General features: G+C 34.3%; 2 protein-coding genes across 3 annotated transcripts in view; both read left to right on the plus strand.

The window, feature by feature from the left end:
- Nucleotides 1–1388: 1388 nt before the first annotated feature.
- Nucleotides 1389–26524, plus strand: part of LOC106068569 (transcription elongation regulator 1-like) — a 30717-nt gene continuing 5581 nt past the window's right edge. The window contains exons 1-15 of one of the 2 annotated variants that reach the window (XM_056034017.1): nucleotides 1389–1821; nucleotides 14618–14969; nucleotides 15099–15116; nucleotides 15935–16117; nucleotides 16514–16676; nucleotides 20830–20886; nucleotides 22737–22867; nucleotides 23097–23226; nucleotides 23412–23539; nucleotides 24106–24200; nucleotides 24660–24799; nucleotides 25049–25097; nucleotides 25239–25404; nucleotides 25611–25819; nucleotides 25913–26063. In XM_056034017.1, the coding sequence (XP_055889992.1) occupies nucleotides 1442–1821; nucleotides 14618–14969; nucleotides 15099–15116; nucleotides 15935–16117; nucleotides 16514–16676; nucleotides 20830–20886; nucleotides 22737–22867; nucleotides 23097–23226; nucleotides 23412–23539; nucleotides 24106–24200; nucleotides 24660–24799; nucleotides 25049–25097; nucleotides 25239–25404; nucleotides 25611–25819; nucleotides 25913–26063 (2352 nt within the window). In that variant the 5' untranslated portion in view covers nucleotides 1389–1441. The remainder of the gene's footprint in view (nucleotides 1822–14617; nucleotides 14970–15098; nucleotides 15117–15934; nucleotides 16118–16513; nucleotides 16677–20829; nucleotides 20887–22736; nucleotides 22868–23096; nucleotides 23227–23411; nucleotides 23540–24105; nucleotides 24201–24659; nucleotides 24800–25048; nucleotides 25098–25238; nucleotides 25405–25610; nucleotides 25820–25912; nucleotides 26064–26524) is intronic. The other variant, XM_056034024.1, reaches the window with a different exon arrangement.
- Nucleotides 1850–13612, plus strand: LOC106069642 (uncharacterized). The gene is made up of 5 exons (XM_056034037.1): nucleotides 1850–2255; nucleotides 3103–4629; nucleotides 4733–4983; nucleotides 5131–5219; nucleotides 5307–13612. Exons 2-5 carry the CDS (start codon nucleotides 3119–3121, stop codon nucleotides 6198–6200), a joined length of 2745 nt encoding a protein of 914 aa, XP_055890012.1. The 5' UTR covers nucleotides 1850–2255; nucleotides 3103–3118; the 3' UTR covers nucleotides 6201–13612.

The raw sequence follows: 26524 nt of genomic DNA on the forward strand, positions 1-26524 counted from the left end.
ACTGGAGGGGAGTTTAAACTCAAAACCCCATAGACTACACTTATAACATTTTTAGTGTATAATTTGCTTTTTTTTATTATTAAAGAGGTATTTTTTACCTCAAAACTGAGTCAAAATCCATTTAGCTACGCTCATAACATTTTGAGTGCGTAATTAGCTTTTTTTTATATTAAAGAGGGGGTTTATCGTAAATTTTAGACGGGGTTTTAAAACCAAAATCTTCCTTAACTGTGCTCTTGGAATTAGGGGATTTTCGTTTGCATTTTTTTGTATTGTTTTATAGAAGAGGGGGAGTTAACTGCAAAAACCCCAGGTAGGGGGTTTAAAACTCAAAACCCCTGGTAGGGGTTTTTAAACTCAAAACCCCTAGTAGGGGTTTTTAAACTCGAACCGCTCTGGTAAGGGTTTTAAACTCGAACCCCCATGTTAGGGTTTTTTTTAACTCGAACCCCCCTGGTAGGCGTTTTTAAACTCGAACCCCCCTGGTAGGGGGTTTTAAACTCAAAACCCCTTTGGTTGTGCTAGGGCAAGTGATGGTTTAGTATTAAAATCTCACCTAAAATAAACAAAATCAAAGCAAAAAATCAGTCATTAAATTCCGACTCCCCCCCCCTGGTGGGGGGGATTTCATTTCGGGGGGGGGGGTTTGAACCCCAAGAACACCCCCTGGCTACGCCCATGCATATAATATATAATTTATGATTGCCATACGTCCAGCAAAAAAAAAAAAAAAAGACAAATCATAATACCATATATAGGCCTATATATATATATATAATATTAATATAACAAAAAAGAATAGTGGAAAAAAAAACCTTCTAAGGAAAATCAGGGTAGTGTGACGTCAAATACAATTAAAGAAGAGGTAGAGAATTTAAAAGTGACAATGTGTTGTCTTAAGCTTTAATAAAATAAAATTAATGTAAAGGATAAGGAGTTCAAGTATTAGACTAATAAAATATATGCTTTATATAGGCTTTGTTCCGACATTTTTACCGTGTTCCGCAATTGTGACTTCTTTAAAAATCCTGTTCCGTAATTGTGACTACCCATATCTCAGTCGAATTGAATGTAAAATTTAAATATCTGTTGAAAAACTAAACAAAGCGTCTATTTTTATCGGGAAATGGATGGGCAATACCTAGATACTTCCAGTTTTTCCTTAGGTCTAACCATTACTGAGCAAAAAATTGAAAACTAAAAGTAGCTGCAAACTGTTCCGCAATAGTGACTCTACTTAGACTCTAGTAGATCTAGATCTAGAGTCTAGATACAGATCTACAAGTTTTTGAACAAGGAAGAACAAGCTAGAAAATCTATATATCTAACACTGACCTATAAACACAATTAGTTTTTTTCAGAACTGGGGCTAGCCACCGAAAACGAGGTTGTTCTAACCTTAGCGTAGCATTTTCTGTACCTACAGACTAGAATCGAGAAAATGGCTGACATGGAAGCATTGGATGCAATGGGAGATGAAATGCCCGATGAAAATGGACCGAATTCTGGTATGATGGACGAAGAAAATGATGGTATGCACATGCATGATCATGTTGATGATGACATGTCGATGGGTGTGCATCATGATATGGGAATGGGACACGAAGAAGACGAAGACATGGGTATGGGTGGCGGAATGATGTCGATGGGCATGAGTAACGATATGATGATGGGAATGGGTTCTGAAAATTCTAGTGAAATGGATATGAGCATGATGGATGGAATGGCAAATGATTTCAATAAATTTAACAGATTTCCAGGGCCACGAGGACGTGGCAATTTTGTTGGACCAAGAGGACCTGGCGTCCCAGGGCCAAGAGGGTAAGTAAAAGAAAAAGTAACTTATAAATTTAATTAGATCTAGTTAAATTAAATTAGATAGATCTATCTATTAAAAAAAATTGAATTACATAGACTATAATCCAGGGGTGGGCAAATTACGTCCCGTGGGCCACATGCAGCCCGCTGAAGTGTTTTATGCGGCCCGCTAATACCTACAGAAATCATGTGTACCCTCAGTTAGGTACTTCAACAGACGCTATTCTCACGCGCCACGAGACTGCGTGAGAATTGGTCCTCCATATTCGGGCGAGTATCGTCGTTATCGCCGGTAAACTAATTAAAGCGTAATTTTTTATTTAGTAATCGATACTAATTGGGTGTCATCTGAATCAGAAAGAAAAGCCGATTATTTTGATACCAACTTTACCCGCGTGGTTTTGTTCGTTCTTTTTCTTGGACCTGTTGAAAATAAGGTAAGTTTGAATATTGATAGCTTTTTTGTTTCTTCTTTGTAATTAATCATACTTCTTAGTAATTTGAAGCATCCATAGCTACACACTAATCAATTAAGAATAATATGCATTTTCTACCGGCACTCTTGTGGTATGAATGCCAAAATCGCTATTAAAACGAAAGTAGCCATTACTATTTTCGAGCCAACCGGAAACAGTAATAAAATCGTTTTTTTAATGAAAATAAATCGATTTTTTTGTTTTAAATAACATTCTCAGACATCTTCATAATCTTGATAATTAAACACAGATCTATATAGATCTATTTTAAATCTTTTAAAGATAATTACTGTTAATTTGGCTATTTTAGTGTTTACTTTGCTTGACTAATCAGGCCTAGATTTTTCTTTTTTTTACTTCTGAAAATTAAAATCTTGTCTTCTCAGACGTCTCAGTAGACATGAGTGTGAAATGAGTAGTCTCATTCATTATTCAGACATTCTCAGATTCACTGTTCCTCTGTTCTATTAGTATTTTCCTTCTAATTTGCCTCTCCTTTAAAGTCTGTTCAAGTCTACAATGTCTAGTCTTAGATCTAAAAAAAAACAACTAACTAAATAAAATCTAATCACTGACGGTTGACCTGTTCAACCTAAGACTTAAGTGTCCTAAAGCTAAAGAGAATAAAGTGTACTGTAAAAGTAAAGAGAGTTTTTATTAGTGATTAGAATTAGACCCAAAGTTTAGCTAGGAGTCTAAAATTTAGATTTAGATATTTCATATTATAAAACATTATTTGTCATAATAAAATAAGTTAAATAATCGGATTCTTACTAAGTCAAGCAATTTTTTTTTATATCCTGTTAAGCTCTTTGCCTTTGGAAATGACTTCATCACCTGATTTGGATAGCTTCATTTCTACTTTTGCCAATGATGCTGAAAAGGGAACTGTCAGGAATGGGTATGCCCTTTTTTTGTACCGACGGAATGAGTCCGATTTGAAAGTAACTGCTACACAGATTGATCAACTTTTGCAGAAGAGGGATAGCAGTTACACATCAAAGCAGCTGACAGTATTGCAGAATCTCAAGTATATGATGAATCAGATAAATTCCTGGAAAAGGCGGTTGAGCTCCAACTGGATGCGGATTCAAGACCTTTTGGAACGTCCTGTGCAAGTGCCAAGATCAAGAAAGAAGCAGATGCCCTCAACCAGTTTGGCTGAAACAGAAGATGTGCTGGAAGATGTAGACCATGCTCAAGAGATCTCGACTCCTGTTCAGAAGCTACGGAACGATTGTGAACGATGTGAGACAACAAGGCAAGAATGGATAGATAAGTATAATGTACTGGATAGTAAGTTGAAGAAGATGAGGGTAAGTTTCAAATCTCTTTCTGGACTTTATAAAGTTAAGCTTGTAAATAGAATGAAAAACAGGAAAAATGAGGTGATACGGAAATTGAGGCAAGAAAATCAAAGATTGAAAGTAGAACTAAGAGTGGCCAAAAAGTTTAAACCTAAAACATCTGTTGTAAATAAATCTTATTATAAAGAAAAACTTGTATTGTCTAGGAAGGAGTTGAAAAATGTTAAGGATAAAGTGAACAGAATGGTGGCTAAGCTAAGACAGTTAGAGGAACAAAGAAAAGATTTTGAGTTGGATACCACCAGACTAGAGCATGTAGAAAAAGATGTTGAGTGCCTAAAAAAGCCTAAAATGTTTGACCCTTCCACTAGGAAATGCATATATAGCTGTATTTTGCATCAGGTTCCGTTTGAGAAAACTTGTTCATTAATTAAATTTATTGTCCATGAACTAACAGGAATCTCTTTCACAGCTCTACCATGTACTGGGACTATATCTAATATGGCATTAGAGCTAGGAATCCTCTCTGACCTTCAAGTTGGTGAGCTAATGTTTAAAGAAAATGAGTTAACACTCTCATGGGACTCGACACCACTTGATGGTCAGCAAATTAATTCCTGCCATATTTCCTCAAAGCATCAGAACCTGACTCTGCAAACTTTTGGAATGCCTGGCGGAACAACAGAGGATTATCTAGAGCACATCCTAAATGCCATACATGATATTGGTTGTCAGTACTCTACCTACCATGGAATACAGCAACATATTGTACTGTACACTTTATTCAAATCTTTGCAGGCAACATTAACTGACAGAGCCAAGGTGAATAAGTGTGTGTCTGACAAGCTGGAAGAAATGGTTGATAGGAAGCTAGTGCAGTTGAAATGTTTCTTGCACCCTTTAGATGGAATGGCTTCTGAAGCCCGGAAAGAGCTTAAAAAGTTGGATGTCGATTGGAGTGTCAGTACCTCATTGTATGGACATGAAGGCTCTGCAGCTAATCTTGTTCATGCCCTGTCAAAGTTAAGGTACCTATGTAGACCATTTACTTTTTATCAAAAGAAATCATCTAGCCTTTAATATAATCACAGTTTAGAATTTTTAAACTCATGCACTAAATATTGTTCACAGATACAAGGAGAACTCAAGAGACCCCAAAGGCTTTAAGGCATATCTGCTGAGGGAAGGTCTTAAAAAAACTTACATTCCTCGATATGTTGGAAATAGATTGCACGTTTTATTTCTGCTTGCTGGGATAATCTACAAGATTAAAGATTCCTTGGCAGTCTATTTAGAAAAGTTCTGCAAGTCTATGAAACTAAGAGAGGCAATAGAGAAAGATTTGACCAACCCAGATGTAATGGTGCAGATAAGAGTCTTAGGTATAATGTTACACTTTTGTTTATCATTCTTTGAAGCTAAGTAACTATAAAATTAAATATATAATGAAAAAAACAACACAGATTTACACATACCTTTTTATTATACATATAAATGCAATATAATATAACAGAGTATTTTTTCCCCAGGTCTTTTTGGGAAGCTCTTGACGGGTCCATGGATGAAACTATTTTACAACAAGTCCAGTGGTTTGAGAGAACTGAGCCATTTGGAAATGGTAAAGATTTTTTTATTTCATATTTCTAGCTGCTTTTTAAAATTAGTAATTATAAGTTTAATTTGACAAATTTTTTGTGTGTTACAGACCCCTTTTGTGAGACGAAGCATCACTACATTGAAGGAGCTTCAACTAAATCCTGCTTCGATCCTCACCCTGGAGTTTGATGTTTTCGGACACCCCTTACTTGTTGATGATGTGCTTGTTGTGCTAAGGGATGTGGAGCTTCAGCCTGGAGAACGGTTCTTTAGGACAGTATCTGTCTTAGCGTCATGTTTTGTTAGGGTTCTAGAAAGGCAGTTAGATGACTATCTAACAGGGGATCTGGCTAACCCGACGGAAGCTATGATGCTACAAACATCATCTGCCCCTTTACATAACATTCATAGTGAGAGGGTGCTGGGGATGGTAGACAGTCAATTTCACAGGGCCCCTAATGCTTCTTTTGGTTTCGTTGATGCCAAGGTTAAATGCCAAGCCAACAAAACAATGGACTGGTTGCTGGCAAAACCTGTTAAGGAGCAGGGCAGCTTAATAAAATTTGCAGTAAGGCAGGCTAGGAAGCAGAGAAAGGTTTTAGAGGAGAGGGTGCAAGTTATGGGCAAGACTATAATGTCTAGACAGATTGTTATAGGTCAGAAAAGGGATAAGACAGAAAGGAAAAAGGTTGAGAAAAAAGTTTTGGGGTGTTTAGAGAAAGATGCAGGATTTGGAAATGATATTTTTGTTGCTCTTTCCACAGAGACCAAGCTAATATTGTCTTCCTTGCTTTCAGAAAGATTTGACTGCCTTCCTCTGTCTATCAGACATGTGTGGGATGTTGATGGGAAAGATCAAGTGTTTGATGGAAAGATAGTCATATATGTGAAGAAAGGGCAGAAGAAGTGCTGCAGGATTGTATGGGACAGCGAAGGCCAGACAGACATCCCTACAACTCAAATTATTACAGATGTTGTTATGGGAGATTTCCATTTTGTATAGTTGTATTTGAATTTGTTTTCTATTTTATTTTGTTTCATTTTAATTTTAGTTTTAATTTTGTTTTGTTTTCGTTTAATTTTATTGTTACAGTATTAACCATTTTTAATAGAAAAAAAAATATTATTGGATTTATCTCAAATTCTATTAAATTAATTGAACACTCTTTTAATTCAATCAAATTTAAATTAGCTATCTATAGTTGTAATACCATGACTTTTTAAATAAACTTTTAGAAATTTCAAATAATAATTACCTAAATCAGTATATATTTTCAACCATTTCTTATTCATACTTTTTGTTTTTGTTCATATTTAATATTAATTTAAAATATATAAAATAAATCTACAGTATTTATAGTAAAAAGTAAAAGAATTTTTAATTAAATCATAGCAATTTAAATTATTGATAAGGGTTTTTTTTTCATTCAATGATAGCATTTTAGAAAATAATTGTAAAAATATTTTTCTTAAGAATAGTGTTTTTTTTTATAGATATAAATAGTCTGTTTAAACCCTTTTGTTAATATATGTATTTATTTCTGAGAATTAAAAAAAAAATAGCTAGGAAACATTTTTAGCTTCAGTGTACAATTTTTGGATTATTTTCCTTCCGACATGTAAGTACAAAGTTTTTTAAAAAGTATTTCTTATAAGTATTTTAAACATTTTTACTATTCATTTTGTTGCTATATGTATGATCTATGTCTCCTGAAAATTTGAAATAAAAATATTGAAAAATAAAAAAGTTATTCAAATTTTTGTAGCTTCTGCGCAGAATTTTTGGATTATTTTCCTTCAGACATGTAAGTACAGAATTTTTTAAGAGTATTTCATAAAAGTATTTAATAAAGCTTTACTATTCATTGTATTGCCAAATGCATGATCTACGTCTCTTGAAAATTTGAAATAAAAATATTGAAAAATAAAAAAGTTATTAGAGTTTTCCTTGAAAATTAACAAAATTGGGTACCAATTTTTTTTTTCCGCAACAAAGGCAAATAAGAAAAAAAAAAAAATAGAAAAAAATTCGTAACTTTTTTTCTATTCAAGTTAGAAAAATAACTTAAACACTTTTAGAAATGGGATGGCAAGCTCTACTAAATGGAATGCATCAGAATGCAATCTGAGTAGTTTAAATTTTTATGTTGAAGTGCCTACCTCAGTAAGAGTCAGTATATAATATAGTATATACTACTATATACATATAAAAATGCTAATCTATTAAAAATAATTATAAATTTCCCTTGAAATTATCGAAACTCTCATTATATAAAGTCAAAGACACAATCTCAGGCCAGTATTTCTTCAATGCTTTTAAGAACTGTGTTGAGTGTTGGGTATGATTGGAACAAGATGGCAAGTGTAACAACTGATGGAGCTCGATCTTTGACTGAGAAAAACTTTTTTTTTTGAGAATATCCCAACCATAAACTCTAAACAGAAAAGTTTGCACAAAGCTGCATGAATTCTCTTGCTATTATGCGAAGGACAAATACCTAATAAAAACATCAGACTCATGGTCATAATCACAGGCAGTATAGAAAAGTACTTGTAGATATTTAAACTAAATATTCCGATGCATCCGCTGGCTTAGCATGGGAAAGGTAATGAGAAGAATATAAATTCTCAAAGAAGAAATGTCCATATTCTAAGAAGGATATTTATTGTGACTTTGAAACTAATATAATGAAGAATGGAAGACATTTTATGTTTTTCATGGTAGCTATTGCAATGGGCTGCTTGCTTATGTAATGCATGTTAAATCTTTTCAAACAAGGCTTTCCAATTTCTCCAGGCCAGCAGGGGAGAATAGGTTTTGTAATTTTATTGCTAACTCTAGTAATTCCTCAATTTGGAATGTGAAAAAAAGGAGAAGTGAATGTATAATACAGTATAAATATGAATTAAAAGACATTATACAGTTAACTAGCGTATTTTTCTAAGTTGTAAGTATACACACACACAAACATATATTTATATATATATATATATATATATACATATATGCGGCCCCCCATTCCCAAAATTTTGTTAATGCGGCCCTTGATACAAAAAGGTTGCCCACCCCTGCTATAATCTATAGTAGTTTATTTATTTATTTCGGACATTACATGAATTCGGACATTCGCTGTTTTTGTGGTCATTAAATAATTATTTTAATATTTATTATAAAACTAGTGCGCTGTATAATGTGCTTGTCCATTTTCCAATGATTCTGACCCAATGTCCTTCCATTTAGCTATCTTTTTATGTAAGAAAAACGAATTTCAAATAAATTTTTGTTAGTCAGGTTGTTGTTTTTTCCTATGTTACCCGGATGACTTTACCTGTTCCTAATTAGCCCAGCAATATTTATTCTGTTTTTGGAGCTGTTTTATTTGATTCATAAGCCAAGTTGTCTAATTCCATACAAAAAAAAATTAATAGGGTGTCCGAATTAAATTACGATTTTCTAACAAAATTTATTTCAGACAGCCAGTTTTGGACATCAATAAAAATGATCTTTATTATATTATATTTGTTTGTTTGTTGTTTTTTTTTTTAATAGAGAATAAATGGGCAAATGTTTGGAGTGAGCTTGGTACATTGAATGAAGTTAAATGCTTAGATCTAGACTATTCTAGACATACTAGATAGATCTAGATTTATATAGAGAGAATATAGAGGATTCAGTTAGGCAAGAATGGCTATCCTAACCTGTACTATACTACAAAAGATCATCTGTATTAGAAATTTATTAAATTAATAAACAAAAAAGCACAAATATTCAACACACATCTAATCATGCAAACCCCAAACATTCAACACACATCTAATAATGCAAACATAAAATGTAAGTCTAAAAGTCGGTGCAGAAGTCACTATCCCAGTGACCTAATTTTGGTAGAAAAAGTATGTTCATATTTTTATATTTTGTGTTCATATTTATGCATAGTTTGAAAACATCTTAATGATTTCATGTGAGGGGCTATGCCTGAGGATCTTAAAATTTAGTTAATGTTAATATAGAATTAAAATCTGAGTTTATTGATGCCTAAATATAGAGATTGTCCGAAATAAATTATGGTGTCCGGAATCAAATAATGTGGGTCAAATTTGTCCGAATTAAATGAAAACACATGGCCTCTTTGACCTTAAATATAATAACAAATATAGGTTAGGGGTACAAATATAGTAGTCATCCTTATTCTCCTTTAACTAAAGAAGATTTGGGCCTATAGGTGTCCGAATAGCATAAACTAATCTAGATCTAATAATACTATTTAACTATTAATACTAATACTCAATAGTAGATCTAGATCTAGTAATGCTAGAGTCCTAGAGACGTAAACTAAGTCTAAAGTAATAAAAGATCACATTCATTATAATTTTATAATTTTTACTAGAAATTTTCATCTTCTGAACAAGTTAAGTCAAGTGCTGCCACTGCAATTTTTAAGTTTGAATGTTTATTTTATAGCTCCATAATCATCAATTAATCCTAGAAAAAAACTGCAAACATTTGACTCATTTGTAAACTCGTCATCCGTTTGTCAATAATAATAGATCTTGTTGTTTTGTTTCACTACATATAGCTACAACAATAAAATATAATATCAAAGAGAGTCATGTTAATGAGGCTAAGCGCTCACATTAACACCATTCCCTGCTTTGTAACTTAACTAACGCTCTAAGTACTACATGCTGACAAACACTTCATAGTTATTGTAGTTTAAAAATGTTAATTATCTTGTTCCAATTTTTTTTATATCAATTTCTTTTTACACCAACTCAATACAGACAGGCCAGTGTTACTTTTTACACTCTCATTTGACCCCTACTCTGCTTTTTTACATTCTCAATCGCTCCCTTCTTACTAAACCCTAACGTCACAAACTTCTCAAAGGGCCATATATTATAATACATACTGTGGCTTACCTAGTTGACCCCAAAAAAACCTAAAAAAAACTATGTGACCCTGCACGTCTAGCCTGCTCACTCCACTCAGTGGTTGTGACCTAATTTGGTACCTGATTGATCAATAATTGTCCCCCCCCCCTTTTTTTTTTTTTTCATGTGTAGTACTGTGTTGACTGTTGGTGATACTATGCTTAGTACCTACCTAGGATGGTCAATCAATAATTAGGGCGCCAAGGAGAGACAGAATATAAAAAAAAAGGGAGGGAGAGCAGGGTTGTGGCACTCATAAAAACTTTTTTTTCATACTCATATTATGTCCAACTCTACCCCTCATTAGCACTATGTTTAGCAATATTCCCTTTATTTTTACCCATTCTCATCACTCGTGGTTTAACATAGAATCTAATACAAAAACAAAATGAAGTAAGAAAATGTTACAAATTAAATCCAAAGAAATGTTCATTTCCCAGCCTTGAGTTACATTCCCTTTATATGCATTTTCAACATTAATATAGCGTTTGTTAGTGTCATTGATAGTTATAAAGAACGTTTGTTAATGTCATTGATTGTGACAAACGAATATAATGGAACACCCTATATTTACACATTCTATGATATGCATGTGTTTCCATGCCTATTTAGAAGCATTCCCTTAACTCTGGACCTACCCTCCTTCTATCCTAGAGGAAAAAAAATTACGACTTACCAGTGCACTTTAAGCCCAAGTAAAACCTGTTTCCTTTTTTCAGAGTAAAGGAAACTAAATGTGTCTGAATTATGGAGTATGTACACCAACAATAGACTAGTTCTGTCATAGTCTGTGGGAAGCGTTGTCGAGAGGCCAAGTGCGCTTGAACTTGGCTACCTAGAAGGGGGCTTGAGGTTAGGGTTTGACACCCGACTCAGGCAGAGTTATGTTTACTGAGCACCTAAAGGCAGCATGGAAAAACAACTCCTAGATACTCCCCCCCCCCCCCCAACTGGTCCACAAAAGAGATTGGACCAAAAGCGCTGTGAGCATGCTATAAGCATGAAAGTAGCGCTATATAAAAGCTATAATAATAATTGTCATACTAGTCATAGCTATCAAAATAAAGGGTCATTTTAACAAATATTGTGAGGTGTTCGTTCATATAAAAAGTAGGGGGTGTGCGGAAGATTTAGAGATCAAGACTCTATATCTAGTCTAGAAAAATCTATTAAAATATAGAGTCAAGACTAGATCTATAACTCTAGAGTAAGACAGAGTAGATCAGTGGTTCTCAAACTGTGGTCCTGAGGGACCGCAGAAAGATGAAATTAAGCTAAAATAATTACTTCGCTAAGAGCCAGTTTATCTGATAGTATTTATATAATTTAAATAATAATCAACTTGCCATTCACTTCAGTTTTGTTTAATATGCCTATTATGGACTATTCTTTGAGGACCAACAAAATTAAAGATTTGAAGTCATTCTTCACTCGGATATAGATCTATTCCTGACTGGGTATTGAACCCTTTTACTTTGTGCATGGACAAACTCAGATCCCAATCACAGATGAATCAATACTACTAATCAATACTATTATTGTTATTGAAATATCCATAAATAAAGAACTTAAACTAACGTTTGTTCTTATAAACATTGAGCTGGACATAAATATACTCATACTGAGTCATGAATAAAATCTCATCTACCTCCAATCCAAGTCATTAATGTTTAACATTTATTTTAAAATAAAAAAAAAAAGGAATAATTTCAATAAACGCTCCTTCAATAAAATGTTTTATTTTTTTTTACATTAAACATTTTAATGCCTCTTCACCAACGTGATTCTTTAGTCTACCTCCTTGTTAAGGCAGAAAAGAACCAGTTTCTTTGAACATTGTACTGCTGACGTTATTTGTGTGAACAGAATAGGGCTGCTACAAGACACCTTGCTAAACTTGAGGATGATCTTAGGACCACAAGCCCATTACAAACTTGCATGGTCTACTACAGCTTTTCTCAAGTTGTTGGGGGCACCCCAAAGGAGAGTGTGACATTTTCTCATGGGAGGCATAGCATGCTGCCCAATGGGGAGGGGGCAAAGCATTTCAAATTATTTTACAAGGCTAAAATTAAAAAGTTGTATTTTCATTGTAGTTATCAATGAACATTTCAATATTAACCCAGTAAAATGACATTATTATCAAGGTTTAAAAAGTTAAAATATTGTAAGCATAAAGATTTTATATCATCGGCTTATAAGGACCTTTTAAAATGGCTACGACCATTTTCGTGACAAGCATTAACAGCAATATCGATTTAAAAACTTTTTGAAGAAGACATCTTAGAACCTTTCTGCTTACATGATTCTTCTTGATTGGTCAGAATTGTCAACATTCTCTCAATCAAGCGTTTAAAAACATTGAGTTAAAATCCTGTGTTTGACAAAAACTAAAACGTTTGCTGCAGGCTTCTTACTTAACATGAAGTGTATCTTAACACTTATTGTTAAAACGTACATGCACTATATGTATCTCAAACTTTCTTTGCATAATATTTTTGGTCAAAGCTGCCACTTTCTTTATTAGAATTAATTTGAGCGATTGCTTTTACTAGGATGAATAGTGCGCTCAAATTCCACTAAAATACTTCATTATTGGAATGTCAGACTCCATAATACTTTAACATTGACATGGGCTCTTCTTACTATGGGAAAAAAATGTGTCTTAGATGTCAGAGAAAGAATTTATGAAGCTCAGAACACTAATGGCGCTTCCCCAGACTATATCACTGGATACAGAGGGAACCTGATTCTCTTATAACTATCTTCCAAAAAAAAAATTTTTGTTATACAAAACACTTTTAAATAATCTACAATGCACAATTTTTTAAAAAGAAAAAGACTCTACGTTTAGCTGGGCACCAACAGTAAAAGTTTGAGAAACACTCCCATGCTTTCTTAATTTAATTCTAAGGGACTTGCAATCTTCTTATTAGGAGAAATAGTACAAAAGCAAGATTTAAGGAGGATGAGTTTCAGAAACTAGGAAATGTTTAAAAGCGCTTGGCGCCAGGACTCCTCTGTGGGGGCTTTAAGTGCTCCCCCCAGACCAAGGGGACTAAGGAAAACATACTGTCACGTACACTATGACCATATATGGTAACAGTTTCGGGTTGTTTGCCGACATAGCTTGACATAGCTGGGAAAAAAAACCAAGCATGAAATTAAATGAACTCCATTGGTTCCGAAAGTTAATTGTTGTACATTAGACTGCAATGATTGGTTGGTCTGGGAGGGGTAAGTTGTTGATCACGTGATTACGAGCTGAAGCCCGGATGAAGCGTGTAGCTCCCGGCCAGTCTTGTTTTGGAAGTTGTAGTATTAACATCTAACTTGTATGTAACGTGAAATTGAGAATATATATCTTATTTGTATCAAGACTCAGATATACTATTGTGTAGATTCAATTCAAGTACATTTTAACCATTGTAACTATTTGTGAATAGTGTTTTCAAGTTATTAATTAAAGTAATTGTTTTTGGACGAAGAGAAGTTTCTTCATTGAATTTAGAATGTACTTAGATCATATCTGTCAAGTAGTAACTCCTAGACCTAGATGATCCTCTTATCAATTGGCAACATTGTGTATGATCGTATTATCAACATAGATCTGTCTACTTCTATACGATCATCTTATCGAAAGATCATTTCAAGATCCTCGGCAATCACGATCATTGATGGTACAATATAGTTCAAGTCTGATTGTGACAGTAGCACCATCTTAGATTGTGACATCAACACCATTGATGATCGTGACACATACATATTCTGGTCATGTTCATGTTCAAGTCGTGTTAAGTCTGTTTCTAATTTTAATATACATACATTGCATAAAAGTCAAACAATGGGATTTTATAATAAAATTGACAGTCATTTTACATAAAATTTCTGTAACAATCAATGAAAGTAGGTAATCAGCTCACTTTGTTGGTTCATCAAAAAGAACAAAAAAATGATTGTGTTTATTTTTTTAAAAAGTTGTTGTTAGAGAGGGAGTGACACACTGAGCTAACCACACCGAGTGGCAATGACGCTAGTGACGCCACTGTTTATAACTGTGCATTTATGTAGCTTATTCACTTAGGGGTCCATTGGCAAACTTTGACTATATTAGTATAAATATATAGGGGTCCCTAAGTAAAAAAAAAATTAGAAACCAATTGTCTAGACTCTTCTAGAGTGACTTGAATCTAGATCTAGAACGTACTTAAAATTAATTATCTATAGTCTTTAATTATTAGATCTATAATTAATAATATTTAATATATATATTATTATAATTTTATATAGATCTATAGAAAACATAGATTCTTGAATTTCAGATTTATTTTAAATGATAGATTTATTCTAAATAGTCTATAGTGCCATATAGTGGTAGCTGCCACAAGCCGCTTTTATAGATCTATTGGCTATCTTTTATATAAACATATAAAATATTTTAATTGGTCATTGTTTTTTTATATTATATGCAATACTTTAAAATTTCAGGATACCACCATTTGGAAGACCACCAATGAATAGATTTGGCGGTCCCATCGGTGGCCCCCCAAGAGGACCTCCTATGGGTATGCGAGGACCCCCTATGGGCATGCGAGGACCACCAGGCATGCGAGGCCCACCTAGAGGACCACCATTTGGCAGACCTCCTTTTGATCCTAATTTTGGTCCTCCAGGAATGGGTCCAAATCAAGGAATGCAAGGACCTGGAATGAATGGCCCCATGATGGGAGGACCACCTGGTATGGGACCTAGAGGGCCTAATATGGGTCCTAATATGGGGCCCAGTGGACCTGGTATGGGTCCAACTGGTATGCCACCAGGAATGGGTCCACAAGGAATGGTAAGTATAAAATTCTGTTTATAAAATAATTTTGCAGTTTGTGATACCATAATCAATATTTTATGACAATGACCATTACTTGATGTTGGATAAATTAATTTTCGTACATTCACCATGTTTAATTTTCAGAACATGAATTCAAATAAAGTAAGTTATTACAATATATATGTTCCGTGCATTGAAATTATCTTTTTTCTTAATGCATATTTTGAATTTTTTGCATTTTTTAAAAATGGCTTAAAAGTTAAAACTCTACAATGTTTTAGGATTTTTTTTTTTTTTTTGTTATTTTTATTTATATTATAAATAACAGCCATCTATATAGTAAAAAAATAGAACTGTATTGCTTTTATTTTTATTTAAATAAAAGATTATTTGAAGAGTTAATGTAAAACAAAATGTTTATTCTATATAATTTCATTGATAAAATTGTATAATATATTGTAATATTTTTAATTATTAGTTCACTGAAGCAGGTGGAAAATGATCTATCTTTTGCTTATTTAATAAAGAACAACTATTTACTTCACTTTCAAGCTTGATACTTGAAATAGCAAAAAGCCTGTTTAATAGAAACTTTGGATTTTGGGCTGGATTTTCACTGGTCAACAATGCTTTATAAATTTTGATGAGAGAATGATTGTGAACTTGATTTGTTCCACCCTTGTTAACTACTATTCACAGAAATTATGTAAATAGACTCACTGATTTTTACTATATAAAATTAAATTTAAAAATCAACTTAGCAAAATTCCTTTTTTTTTTTTACATAACAAAGTAAAAGCTTAAAAAAAAAGTTAATGGTTCTATGAAATTCATGTTATGAGTTGAATGATTAAATTTATTGTTTGATCATAATTCATTTAAGCTTTGTGTATTTTTGTCAATTTTATTTCAGTATTATTTTTAAAAAAAATTGCTCACATTAAAAAAATTTTTTTTTTTACAATTGCTTTTCCTTACAGAGGCCCATGATGCCTCCACCTACCTTTCCACCTCCCAATTTTTCAATGCCACCTCCAGGATTTTCCAATGGAATGCCACCTGGTATGATGGGTGGAATGAATATGCCACCCCCAATGCAACACCCTCCTCTTGACCCAACTACGCAAGACATTTGGATTGAAACTAAGTCACCAGAGGGCAAGGTACTTTAGTGTTAGCTTTATTTTTTGTCATTTGATTGTGTTAAGATTCATAATTCACTAGAAGTTTACTCTTTAACTATCATTCTTGTTTGTGAGTTCGTTACTAATAATTACTAATTCAACTTTTTTTTTTTTTCTTTTTAATGAAAAGTGTTTTGTTTTTGTTTTAAAGAAAAGTGTTAACATTTTCTTTCATTAATTAAAAATAAACAACTCATATTAAAACACACAATTCCATAATGTTTAGTTTTTACTTAGAAAAATAATATAAAAAAAAACATTTTAAAATGTGTTTATTCTTTAAAAAATCTTACAATTCAGTGTATTTTTGAATGGCAAAGAATCTTCTAAGTTTGAATACACAATTAAATCAGTTTAATTTAAAACTTGTTTTAGACCTACTACTATAGTGCTCGCACCAGAGAGGCAGCTTGGAGTAAGCCTGAAAATGCCAGAATTGTGACTCAGTCTGAGTGGGAAGCTTATCAAACTAGTCAGGCTCAAATGCAAGGTCTACCTGGAGGTCCTTCTACTGCAGCTCAGGCTGCCGTAGCTCAAGGTAATACGTCACAATTCATTTGTCTTGATTTTATAGGGATTAAAGAGGATTCATAGTATGCAGGAAGTGGTAATGGTCTTAAGCCCATCATTATGTATAAAGTGCTTCCAATGGCATGCGTCTCAAATAGCCGCTGACAACCAGTCCAACTCCTGGCCTTCACTCAGTTACTGAGCCTGGCGGAACCGTTACCATAGACAGGAGAAGGGGCAAAGGCGAGCAACTGGTGCCTAAACCAGTAAGCTTCGGGGAGGAGGGACTCGTTAGCCTTGGTTAGCTACCCATCTAAGAGAACAAAAACTCTGAATCCAAACCTCCGCTGCCCTGCGGCTATACCCAAACATGGGAAAGGCTTCAGGAGACAACCCTGAGGAAAAATCAGGAGCTGGTGACCCTTAGGCAGACTGTGGCACACCGTGCTACAGCCTGGCAGATCCTGCGGCGCTACTGATACCAAACTGTATTTGGATACTCCGTTCCTTTGGTCTCATCAGCTGCGCGGAGAGGGGGAACTGCTGTGTGGGCGACATCGTTCCGACCATAAACAATGCCCAGGCTTTCATCTCACTTATTCAAAGCCCCAACCCCAAAAAACTGGAGAGGACACTCCAGCTTCGCCTTTGGCGTCGGCCAAACACGGGAAGTGGCAGTTACCGGTTATAAGCTCAGATGCTCAATTGACGTAGAGCAGAGCGCCAGGGGCCACTTTCGTCGGTGGGAGGGATCCTAGGATTCCATTGGACAGCTACCGCACGCCTCAAGCTGGGCAGCCCCTAGCCAATAAGGTGCTGTCCCGTCACCTGTCTTCCTCGTTTGGGTACACGAGGATAGGACAAAATCTGAAAAGCTCGTTTAGTTGACTTTGGTTCAATCAAAGAAAAAGACTACTCCTTCTTCTGGCTAGGCAAAGCCGAAAGTGAAGTAAGGGAACATGGCGTTGGTTTTGCAGTTAAGAACACACTGCTGAACACAGTAGAGCTGAAGTGCAACGGTTCAGAAAGACTCCTATCACTACGCCTTAACACATCTATTGGACATATGACTTTGATATGTGCCTACGCTTCTACTCTGAGCTCCACACTAGATGCCAAAGATATGTTTTATGACAACCTTTCGTCTGCTCTTAGCGAGATCCCAATTACGGAACAGGTTATCATCCTCGGCTACTTCAATGCACGCATCGGATCTGACAACTCTGCATGGGACAGCTGTATTGGGCATTTTGTTGTTGGAAAAGTAAAAGTATATGAAAATGGACAAAGGCTCCTCGAGGTTTGCTCACTACACTCCCTCTGCGTCACTAATACCTATCTCAAGACTAAACCGCAGCACAGAGTATCTTGGCGGCACCCTCGCTCCAAACACTGGCACCAACTAGACTTAATCATGGTAAGACAAAAGGGCTTAAAATTTGTCAAGCTTACCATGTCCTACCACAGTGCAGACTGCGACACAGATCACTCCTTGGTATGTTGTAAGATCAATCTTCTCCCCAAACAAATACACCATACCAAGCAGATTGGAAGACCCCAATCGGATGTAAGCAAGATGTGTCACCCTGATCTCCAGATACAGTTTGCTGAATCTTTTGAACGCGAGTATAAAAATATCTCTGAAAATACAGCAACAGAAAAATGGGAACACCTCAAGTCCACCATACAAAAGACTTCCCTGGAAATCTTTGGAAGAAAAATTACAAAACAAAATGATTGGTTCGACTCTAAAGCAGTTATTTTAGCACCTGTCATCAGAGCAAAGAGAAATGCACTCACTACTCACAAGGCAAAACCTACCCAACGCAACCTGCTAAACCTGAAAGAAGCTAGAGCCAATGCACAGAGGACAGCAAGGATCTGTGCCAATGAATACTGGGTAGAGCTCAGCGAGAATATTCAGCTCGCAGCCCAAGTGGGCAACATAAGAGGGATGTACGAAGGAATCAAAAAGGCTCTCGGACCCTCCCAAAACAAGACAGCACCTCTGAAATCAACCACTGGGGAAATTATCACAGACAAGTGCCAACAAATGCACAGATGGGTTGAACATTACTCTGAGCTCTACGCCACAACAAGCTCAGTCTCTGACTCAGCCCTTAAGGCCATCATACAATTACCCACAATGAACGAGCTAGACGAAACACCCACCCTTTCAGAGCTCAACAAAGCACCCGGATGCGATGGTATCCCCCCAGATCTTCTAAAACAATGCAAAACTACTCTAATCCAACCTCTACACGAACTGCTTTGCAAATGTTGGCAAGAAGGTGCTGTGCCACAAGACCTGCGGGATGCTAAAATCATTACACTGTATAAGAACAAAGGTGACAGAAGCGACTACAACAATTACAGGGGAATCTCCCTCCTAAGTATTGTAGGCAATGTCTTTGCTCGAGTGATACTTCCCAGGCTACAAAAACTCACTGATCGGGTCTATCCAGAATCACAATGCGGCTTTCGCTCAGGGAGATCCACGATTGACATGATTTTTCTCCATCCGCCAACTCCAGGAAAAGTGCAGAGAACAAAGGATGCCTTTGTACATTGCGTTTATTGACCTGACAAAGGCCTTTGATCTAGTTAGCAGAGATGGCCTCTTTAAAATTTTACAGATAATAGGCTGTCCACCCAAGCTACTAAATGTAATCATATCTTTCCACCAAAATATGATGGGTACAGTGCAATTCAATGGAGCCAGCTCTGAAAGTTTCAGTATAAACAGCGGAGTTAAACAAGGATGTGTCCTGGCCCCAACCCTCTTTGGAATATTATTTTCACTGCTAATCCACAACGCGTTTGACAAATCCACTGAAGGCATCTATCTCCATTCCAGATTTGATGGCAAACTCCTAAATATTGCCAGACTGAGGGCCAAAACTAAAATCAGAGCCACCCTCGTAAGAGATATGCTATTCGCGGATGACACAGCGGTAGTGGCACACACGCAAGGGGAACTTCAGTCACTTATGTCCCGCTTCTCTCAGGCCTGTAAAGAATATGGCTTGACTATTAGCACGAAGAAAACAAATGTTATGGGACCACCTGCTACAGCACCACCCTCCATCCTCATAGACGATAACAAGCTGGACGCCGTAAACGAATTCTGCTATCTGGGATCCACAATTACAGATGACCTGTCTCTAGAAGAGGAGATGAAAAAATGCATAGGGAAGGCTGACTCGACATTTGCTAGACTCAGACCAAGAGTTTAGGAAAACCATAAGCTAACTACGGTGACCAAAATGGAAGTCTACAAGGCATGCGTTATGAGTATACTGCTGTGTGGCAGTGAATCATGGACCACCTACGCAAAGCAAGAGAAAAAACTGAACTCATTCCATTTGAGATGTCTCCGTAGGATCTTGAATGTCACATGGAAAGAAAAAGTGTGCAATACTGAGATCCTTGCGCGATCAAGTTTTCCCAGCATCTTTACAGCCCTCAGACAACGCCATTTGCGCTGGCTTGGACATATTCGCCGGATGGAGGACAAGCGCATCCCGAAAGTCATCCTCTATGGTCAACTCGCGACTGGCACAAGAAAAACTTGTCGCCCCCACCTCCATTACATAGATGTAATAAAACGTGACCTCAAATCAGTGAACATCAATACTGATAATTGGGAAGACATAGCTCTAGACCGCAACAGATGGAGAGAGAGTGACCAAGAAAGCTATGGACAGTGAAAGTACATGGGTCTCAGCTCAGGAAGAAAAACGCACAATCTGAAAAATGGCCAGCTCCTCTACCACCGAAGCAAAAGCCACCTTAACCTGCTCTATCTGTGGACGGGAGTGTCTCTCCAAAATAGGGCTCCACAGCCCCTCTGAGGAAGTGTGCTCTGAGATGAACCAAAGTTGTTCTACGACTGAAGGAGGCCAATGATCATAGTATGCATTTCAAGTCTAGAGACATACCATATAAACTTACATTTAGAGCATGAAAATACTATTTTCATATTAGATGTAACAAGGCTGTGGCATTTTTTTTAAAGATTTTATTTCATTCATATTTCATATATAACAGTTTTTTTTTTATTTTTTTTTTATAATTTGTTAGTATAGATAAAGCTTTTTTTAATTATTTTTTTGTTAGTATAGATAAAGCGTTTAAAATACATTTTGAATCAACCAACAGTTTTATAACTCCATTTATAGCCCAGGCAGCCTCTCAGCAGCTACAGAACACAGATCAATCAGGACCACCAAATGCAGGTAAAATATATTAAGAGCTAAGTAAAGGAAATTTGTTAGTATTTATGTGCTGTCTGTTCGTCAGTTTTTTACATTTAGCTCTCAAAAACTAAAAGGACTATTAAAATCTAAACTCATTATTCTATTCATCAGTTTCATTATTGAATTTATTGTAATCATCTAACAAAATATTCTCTTTGTTTTAAAAAATCAGACTGCCCATAACATTTTTTTTTTTTTTTCAAATTGGTTTATATATGAATGTGCATAATATGTACTTAAAAGTAGCTTTTGTGCCTATTTGGATAATAATGGTAAGGTTAAGGTTTCAGTCAGACCTGCCTACCATTAGGTAAAATGTGTATTTGTCACGCAAAATCTCCCAAAAATTACAGTCAGTACGCAAATACGCATTTAACCCGTCGCGTTACGCATTTCATATCCTTTTTTTTTTTTCACCCTCTCTTGACTAGCTTACGAGCGGTCACGCTAAGCCGTCCTGTTGGTGGGGGGTGGGGGAACACATTGTGTCCATATCTATACAATTAGATTTAGTCTAGAAATGAAGAACGGAGTGTGAGGGAGTGGCGGATTGGTACCAGGTTGGTACCGTCAGTTAGCTGATACACCAACGTGACTTTTTTTTTTGTAAGTTCATTAGTAGAAATTAATTATGTTGAATCCCTGATTCCCGTATTCATTAATATAGAAAAAAATATCGATTCAAAACACATTGAGTGACATTGTAGATATCTAGTCTAGATCTAGTTCTGGACTCTAGAATCTAGATAACTTGTTATACAGGAATAGATCTTGCTAGTCGTTACGTTATGTCATGATTCTCTACATTACTCTACAATCTAGATCCAATTTAGTTGTAGTATGATTTAGATTGACTAGATCTAGATCGATAACATCTACTACCATCTAGTCTAGATCTAGACTAGATTCTTAGTATTAGTATAGAATAGATCAAGGATGAAGGTAGGCCTACGAAAGTTTGGAGTAGACCTACGTTTGTAGTAGATCCACGGCATCGGTAACACTCTTGAGCCCAGTTCTAGAGTAAATTATATTCATTATATAGACATAGATCCAGATCTAGGCTAGATATCATCTCTATTGTCGTATTGATTTAGATTGTAGATGTAGATCTAATCATGATATCTAGATCAAATATTATATATATATATATATATATATATATTTATCGAAATAGTGGATCGCGTAAGTGTTACGCATTCTGGTGCCAAAATACGCATTTTGACCATCAGCGTTATGCATTTGGACTTTTTTTGGTAGGCAGGTCTGTTTTTTTTTACTTTGGAAAGCACATCATTTTGTTTTTAAAATTAAGCATGCATATTGGATGCACATATATATCAACAATGTTTTAAATAAATGAAAATAAAAAAGCTTTTGTGTTATTCAATAGCAGATTAGGATCTTATTGGCAACTCCAAGAAGATTTCGAAAGAATTTGGCAAACAATACTAATTGTTCTTGTCTAAAAACACACACTTAATTCAAGGTCACTATTGTGAATGCAAGTGTGAATTTGTAACATGATGTGTGAATACACTTGACCCACTGGGACCAACCACTAGATTGTTCAACATTTGTTGCTCACCGTGTTTTTATTAAAATTTGGTCAAAACTAACAGGATAATATTAATTCATAGAATCAATAGTTGTGATTTTAAATAGCTCTTGTCCACCTCCTAACTGTTCAGTAACATTTGTTTAAAAAATGTGTTAATCAACAATAATTTAGCAGATTTATCAAATTGTTAGATTGAATGTATTGTTAAAAATGAAGGAAATTAAGTTTTAAATTTATCTCTACATTTTATAAAACTGTTTTATTTCAGTTCCTCCTCAAACTTTTAATCCTGGTTTGTTGCCACCTGGATTCACTAATCCTTTTATGCAACATCATATGGCTTCTGGAAATATGGACATGAAAGATTCATCTTCTGTACAAAAAATTCCATCAGCGCAAGTATGAAATTAAAAAAAAAAACTAAAAACATTGAAATGATTTATAAACATCAATAAACTTTTACCCTAATACTGAAATAATAAAGAACAAAATTTAGTTGGTCATTTATTTATCTCCTCCCCCCCCCCCCCTTTTTTTTTTTTTTTTTAATAAAAAAATGTTTTTCAATAAGTTGGTAAAACTTATTTTTTTAATTATGGATTACAAATCAATAATTGTTCACTTTCAGCTTCCAGCCAAACCACCAGAGGTGAGTGAGTGGACAGAACACAAAAATACTGATGGAAAGAGTTATTACTATAACTCACGAACGTCTGAGTCTGTTTGGGAAAAGCCTCAAGTTCTTAAAGATTGGGAAGGTAAAGAATATTGTAGGAAGAACTAAATAGTATAAATCACTCTTCAAATGTTTAAATTTATTCAGGTTAAACATTTTCATGTTTAGTATCGCACATATTTTAATGTTAATTTTTTAGTTTGCTACACTAAGAAAACATTTTGTATTTCTTCTTATGTTATGCACCATTTATTTGATCAATATCAGCAAAACTTGAGCAGTTACAGAATTCAGGTAGTCAACAAACTACTTTAGCAACACAACAACGACAGCCAGAAGTTTCAAAAGTGGATACTGCTGAAAGTTCTGAAGAGTCTGATAAAGAAGACGAAGAGGTAGATAATAAAAAACTTAGTTTAACTAGAAAGATAGTCCAAAAATTGAGATTTTAAAGTGATTAACTGGTACATTTCTAAATTTAGAAAATATAATTTATTATTCCCAATATAAACTTTCTTAGAAAATGTATTAAAAAGGCATTAACCCAAAAATTTTCTTGTTGTTTTTTCTTTTTATATATTTGTTCTTTTTTTTTCCCCATGACGTCACAAATAAATAGCATTTTTGTCCCTTATTTTTTTTATAGTAAGATATATTAGTTTTAACCACGTGCTTAGATACTTATGGATATTGTTTAACTTTAAAATATTTTCCACAAAAGATGCACCAAGCTATTACTGGAAAGAAAGTCACCTAAACAATCTTTCTTCTCAAGCAATATCCATTGAATTATATTAATTTTTTTTTATCAATCTCTATTACAGATATTTAATTTACATTTAAATTAACTAGATTTTAGCATTGGAGCAGATTATTATTTACTGGTACTAAAAAATTAATTTTTTTTTTTTCTTTTTGTTTAAATTATTTGTCATATTTATAAATGCTTAAAAATCAACAGGAAAAAAAAGAAAAACTAGAGGAAATGACAGAAGAGCAAAAAGCAGCTGAGAAATCAAGACCTGTTTCTAGTACTCCTGTTCCTGGAACACCTTGGTATTATTTGATTGTTTATTGTCATAGAAAAAATAGTTTGTTTTTAATTAAGTTAATTTATTATGTAGACCAAAAATCAATCACTAACCTGTAAATGTTGGTACATCATTTTTGAAGTGATTTTTCTTTATTATGTAGAGTATCATGGATTTAACAATTTATGACTATGTATGTATGTATAAATAAATTGAAATATCCTGTTAACATAAAAAAAAGTTTGTTCTTATACATTTAATTTTCATTTTACCAAAGCCCACTAAAACAATAATAGTGCTAACTAAAATTTTGGATAAGAAAAAAAGGATTATGTATTAAAATTTTTATTATTGTGTCTCAAGTTAGATTCTTGTAGCATGAAAATAAGTGAGTGGAAATATCTATAATTGTTCATAAAAAAATATTTGGCTCATTGGGTTACATACTCATTCATTATTCATGTCTCAAAGTATTTTCTTTAAGGTGTGTTGTTTGGACGGGGGATGGCCGTTGTTTCTTCTACAATCCAAGCCAACGACTGTCAGTTTGGGAAAAGCCAGAAGATCTTCAAAATCGACCAGATGTGGATAAATTACTGGCCTCAAAGCCTGATTCTAAAGTTGGTAAGCAAGGTGATGTTAGTACATGCTAGTATTTCAATATATAAACTCTCTTCAAATGAACTTTACAAATTAAAAAGGTTTTGCTGGTAAAGACAATCCTTAAGGCAATGTACCTTGAAGTGTTTTCCAGTGGAAAAGCTATTTATCTTTTAACATGAATACTTTTTTTGTGTATGGAATTTTGCTACGTTTCATACTGTCATAAAGATTTGAACTGTTGTGCTAAAAATAATGTTTTGACTTTTCTAGAGAAAAAGAAGGAGGAGGAAGAAGATGAACCACCAGCTAAGAAGAAAAAGTATGTTGCCCTTTTAAGTTAGCAAGCTTGCTTAAACACAGTTACGCAAGAAAAAAACTTTATATTTTGATTTGATTTTGTCAATTTTTTTTTTTTGACTGTTTGAACCTTATAATATATTTTTTTGTTTGTATAAACCAGACCTGAACCTGAGCCTAAAGAGGAGAAGAAAGAATCAGTTCCAAAGCAAATAGATGTTGGAAAAGAGGCTGCTATTGAAGCTGAAGTACAAGCTGCACGACAGAGAGCCATTGTACCCTTGGAGATAAGGATGAAACAGTTCAGAGACATGCTGGCTGAAAAGGAAGTAAGTCTGACTATTACAAAATATTTCTCCCTTAAGAATATTTTGGATTACTAACTGTATAGTTTGTCAGATAATTCTGCCACAATTATTAAAAGAGATGATTTCATTATGAATTTAAATGATTTGAAACTCAGTAATTTAAAGTTAAATACATTTGAAAAAGATCACTTTTAACTTCTCCTTTCGAATGTACTAAATTATTACAGGTCTCTGCATTTTCTACATGGGAAAAAGAACTTCATAAAATTGTGTTTGATCAGCGCTATCTCTTACTCACCTCTCGAGAGCGTAAGCAAGTATTTGAGCAATATGTTAAGGAAAGAGCTGAAGAGGAGCGTCGTGAAAAACACAGGAGGATTAAAGAAAAGAAAGAGGCCTTTAGACAGCTTATGGAAGAGAGTAAATTACATGGAAAGTAAGTACATACTTTATAGAGATTAGTAAGTTACTTTGAATGATAAATATTTAATTCAGTACCCTAGCCTTTTTTTTTTCTCTCAAATTGAAGGTCATCATTCAGTGATTTTGCTGCTAAATATGGAAAAGATGAACGTTTTAAAAGCATCGACAAAATGCGAGAGAGGGAGTCCATGTTTTTGGATTTTGTTAGTGAAGTAAGAAAAAGAGAAAAGGAAGAAAAGTCAGTACTAAAAGAAAAGGTAATTAATGTAAATTTAAGATAGAACAAAAAAAAACACAAAGGAAAAGTCTTCTGAAAAAACAAAAGGGTTTCCAAATTTTACAATTAATATACTTTTTTTTTTGTACATCAACAATTTTTGTAATTAAAGAAAAAATATCTGGTTCAAACCTCTTTTTTTTTCAGAGGATTTATCTTACAGCTAACTTGTATGTATTTTGTTTAAATAATCAAATATATCATTTTGATATTGACAATAATAAAGTAAATAATTTTTTTAGAATTAAAAAAAAACAACTTACCAAAATGATAGTTAATGTATTCACGATTACAAAAGTGATATATTTGATTATGGGGGAATAACCTAAAAAAGCAACTTATATAAATATTCAAGAAGGCTTTAAATGCTTTCCTCATGTACCTAATAAAATCCTGTGGAATTAAGTCGTTTTGATTTTAGCATTTAATTTTGTTGAAACA

This window comes from Biomphalaria glabrata, chromosome 1 (assembly GCF_947242115.1).
Source record: "Biomphalaria glabrata chromosome 1, xgBioGlab47.1, whole genome shotgun sequence".
Classification (NCBI taxonomy): domain Eukaryota; kingdom Metazoa; phylum Mollusca; class Gastropoda; family Planorbidae; genus Biomphalaria; species Biomphalaria glabrata.

What these genes read in the sequence shown, in the direction of transcription:
- LOC106069642 (XM_056034037.1), top strand. Translation starts at nt 3,119, where the DNA reads ATGACTTCATCACCTGATTTGGATAGCTTCATTTCTACTTTTGCCAAT. An exon ending in CATGCCCTGTCAAAGTTAAG is followed by an intron (nt 4,630 to 4,732) that starts GTACCTATGTAG and finishes TATTGTTCACAG; the next exon opens with ATACAAGGAGAACTCAAGAG. An exon ending in AACTGAGCCATTTGGAAATG is followed by an intron (nt 5,220 to 5,306) that starts GTAAAGATTTTT and finishes TGTGTGTTACAG; the next exon opens with ACCCCTTTTGTGAGACGAAG.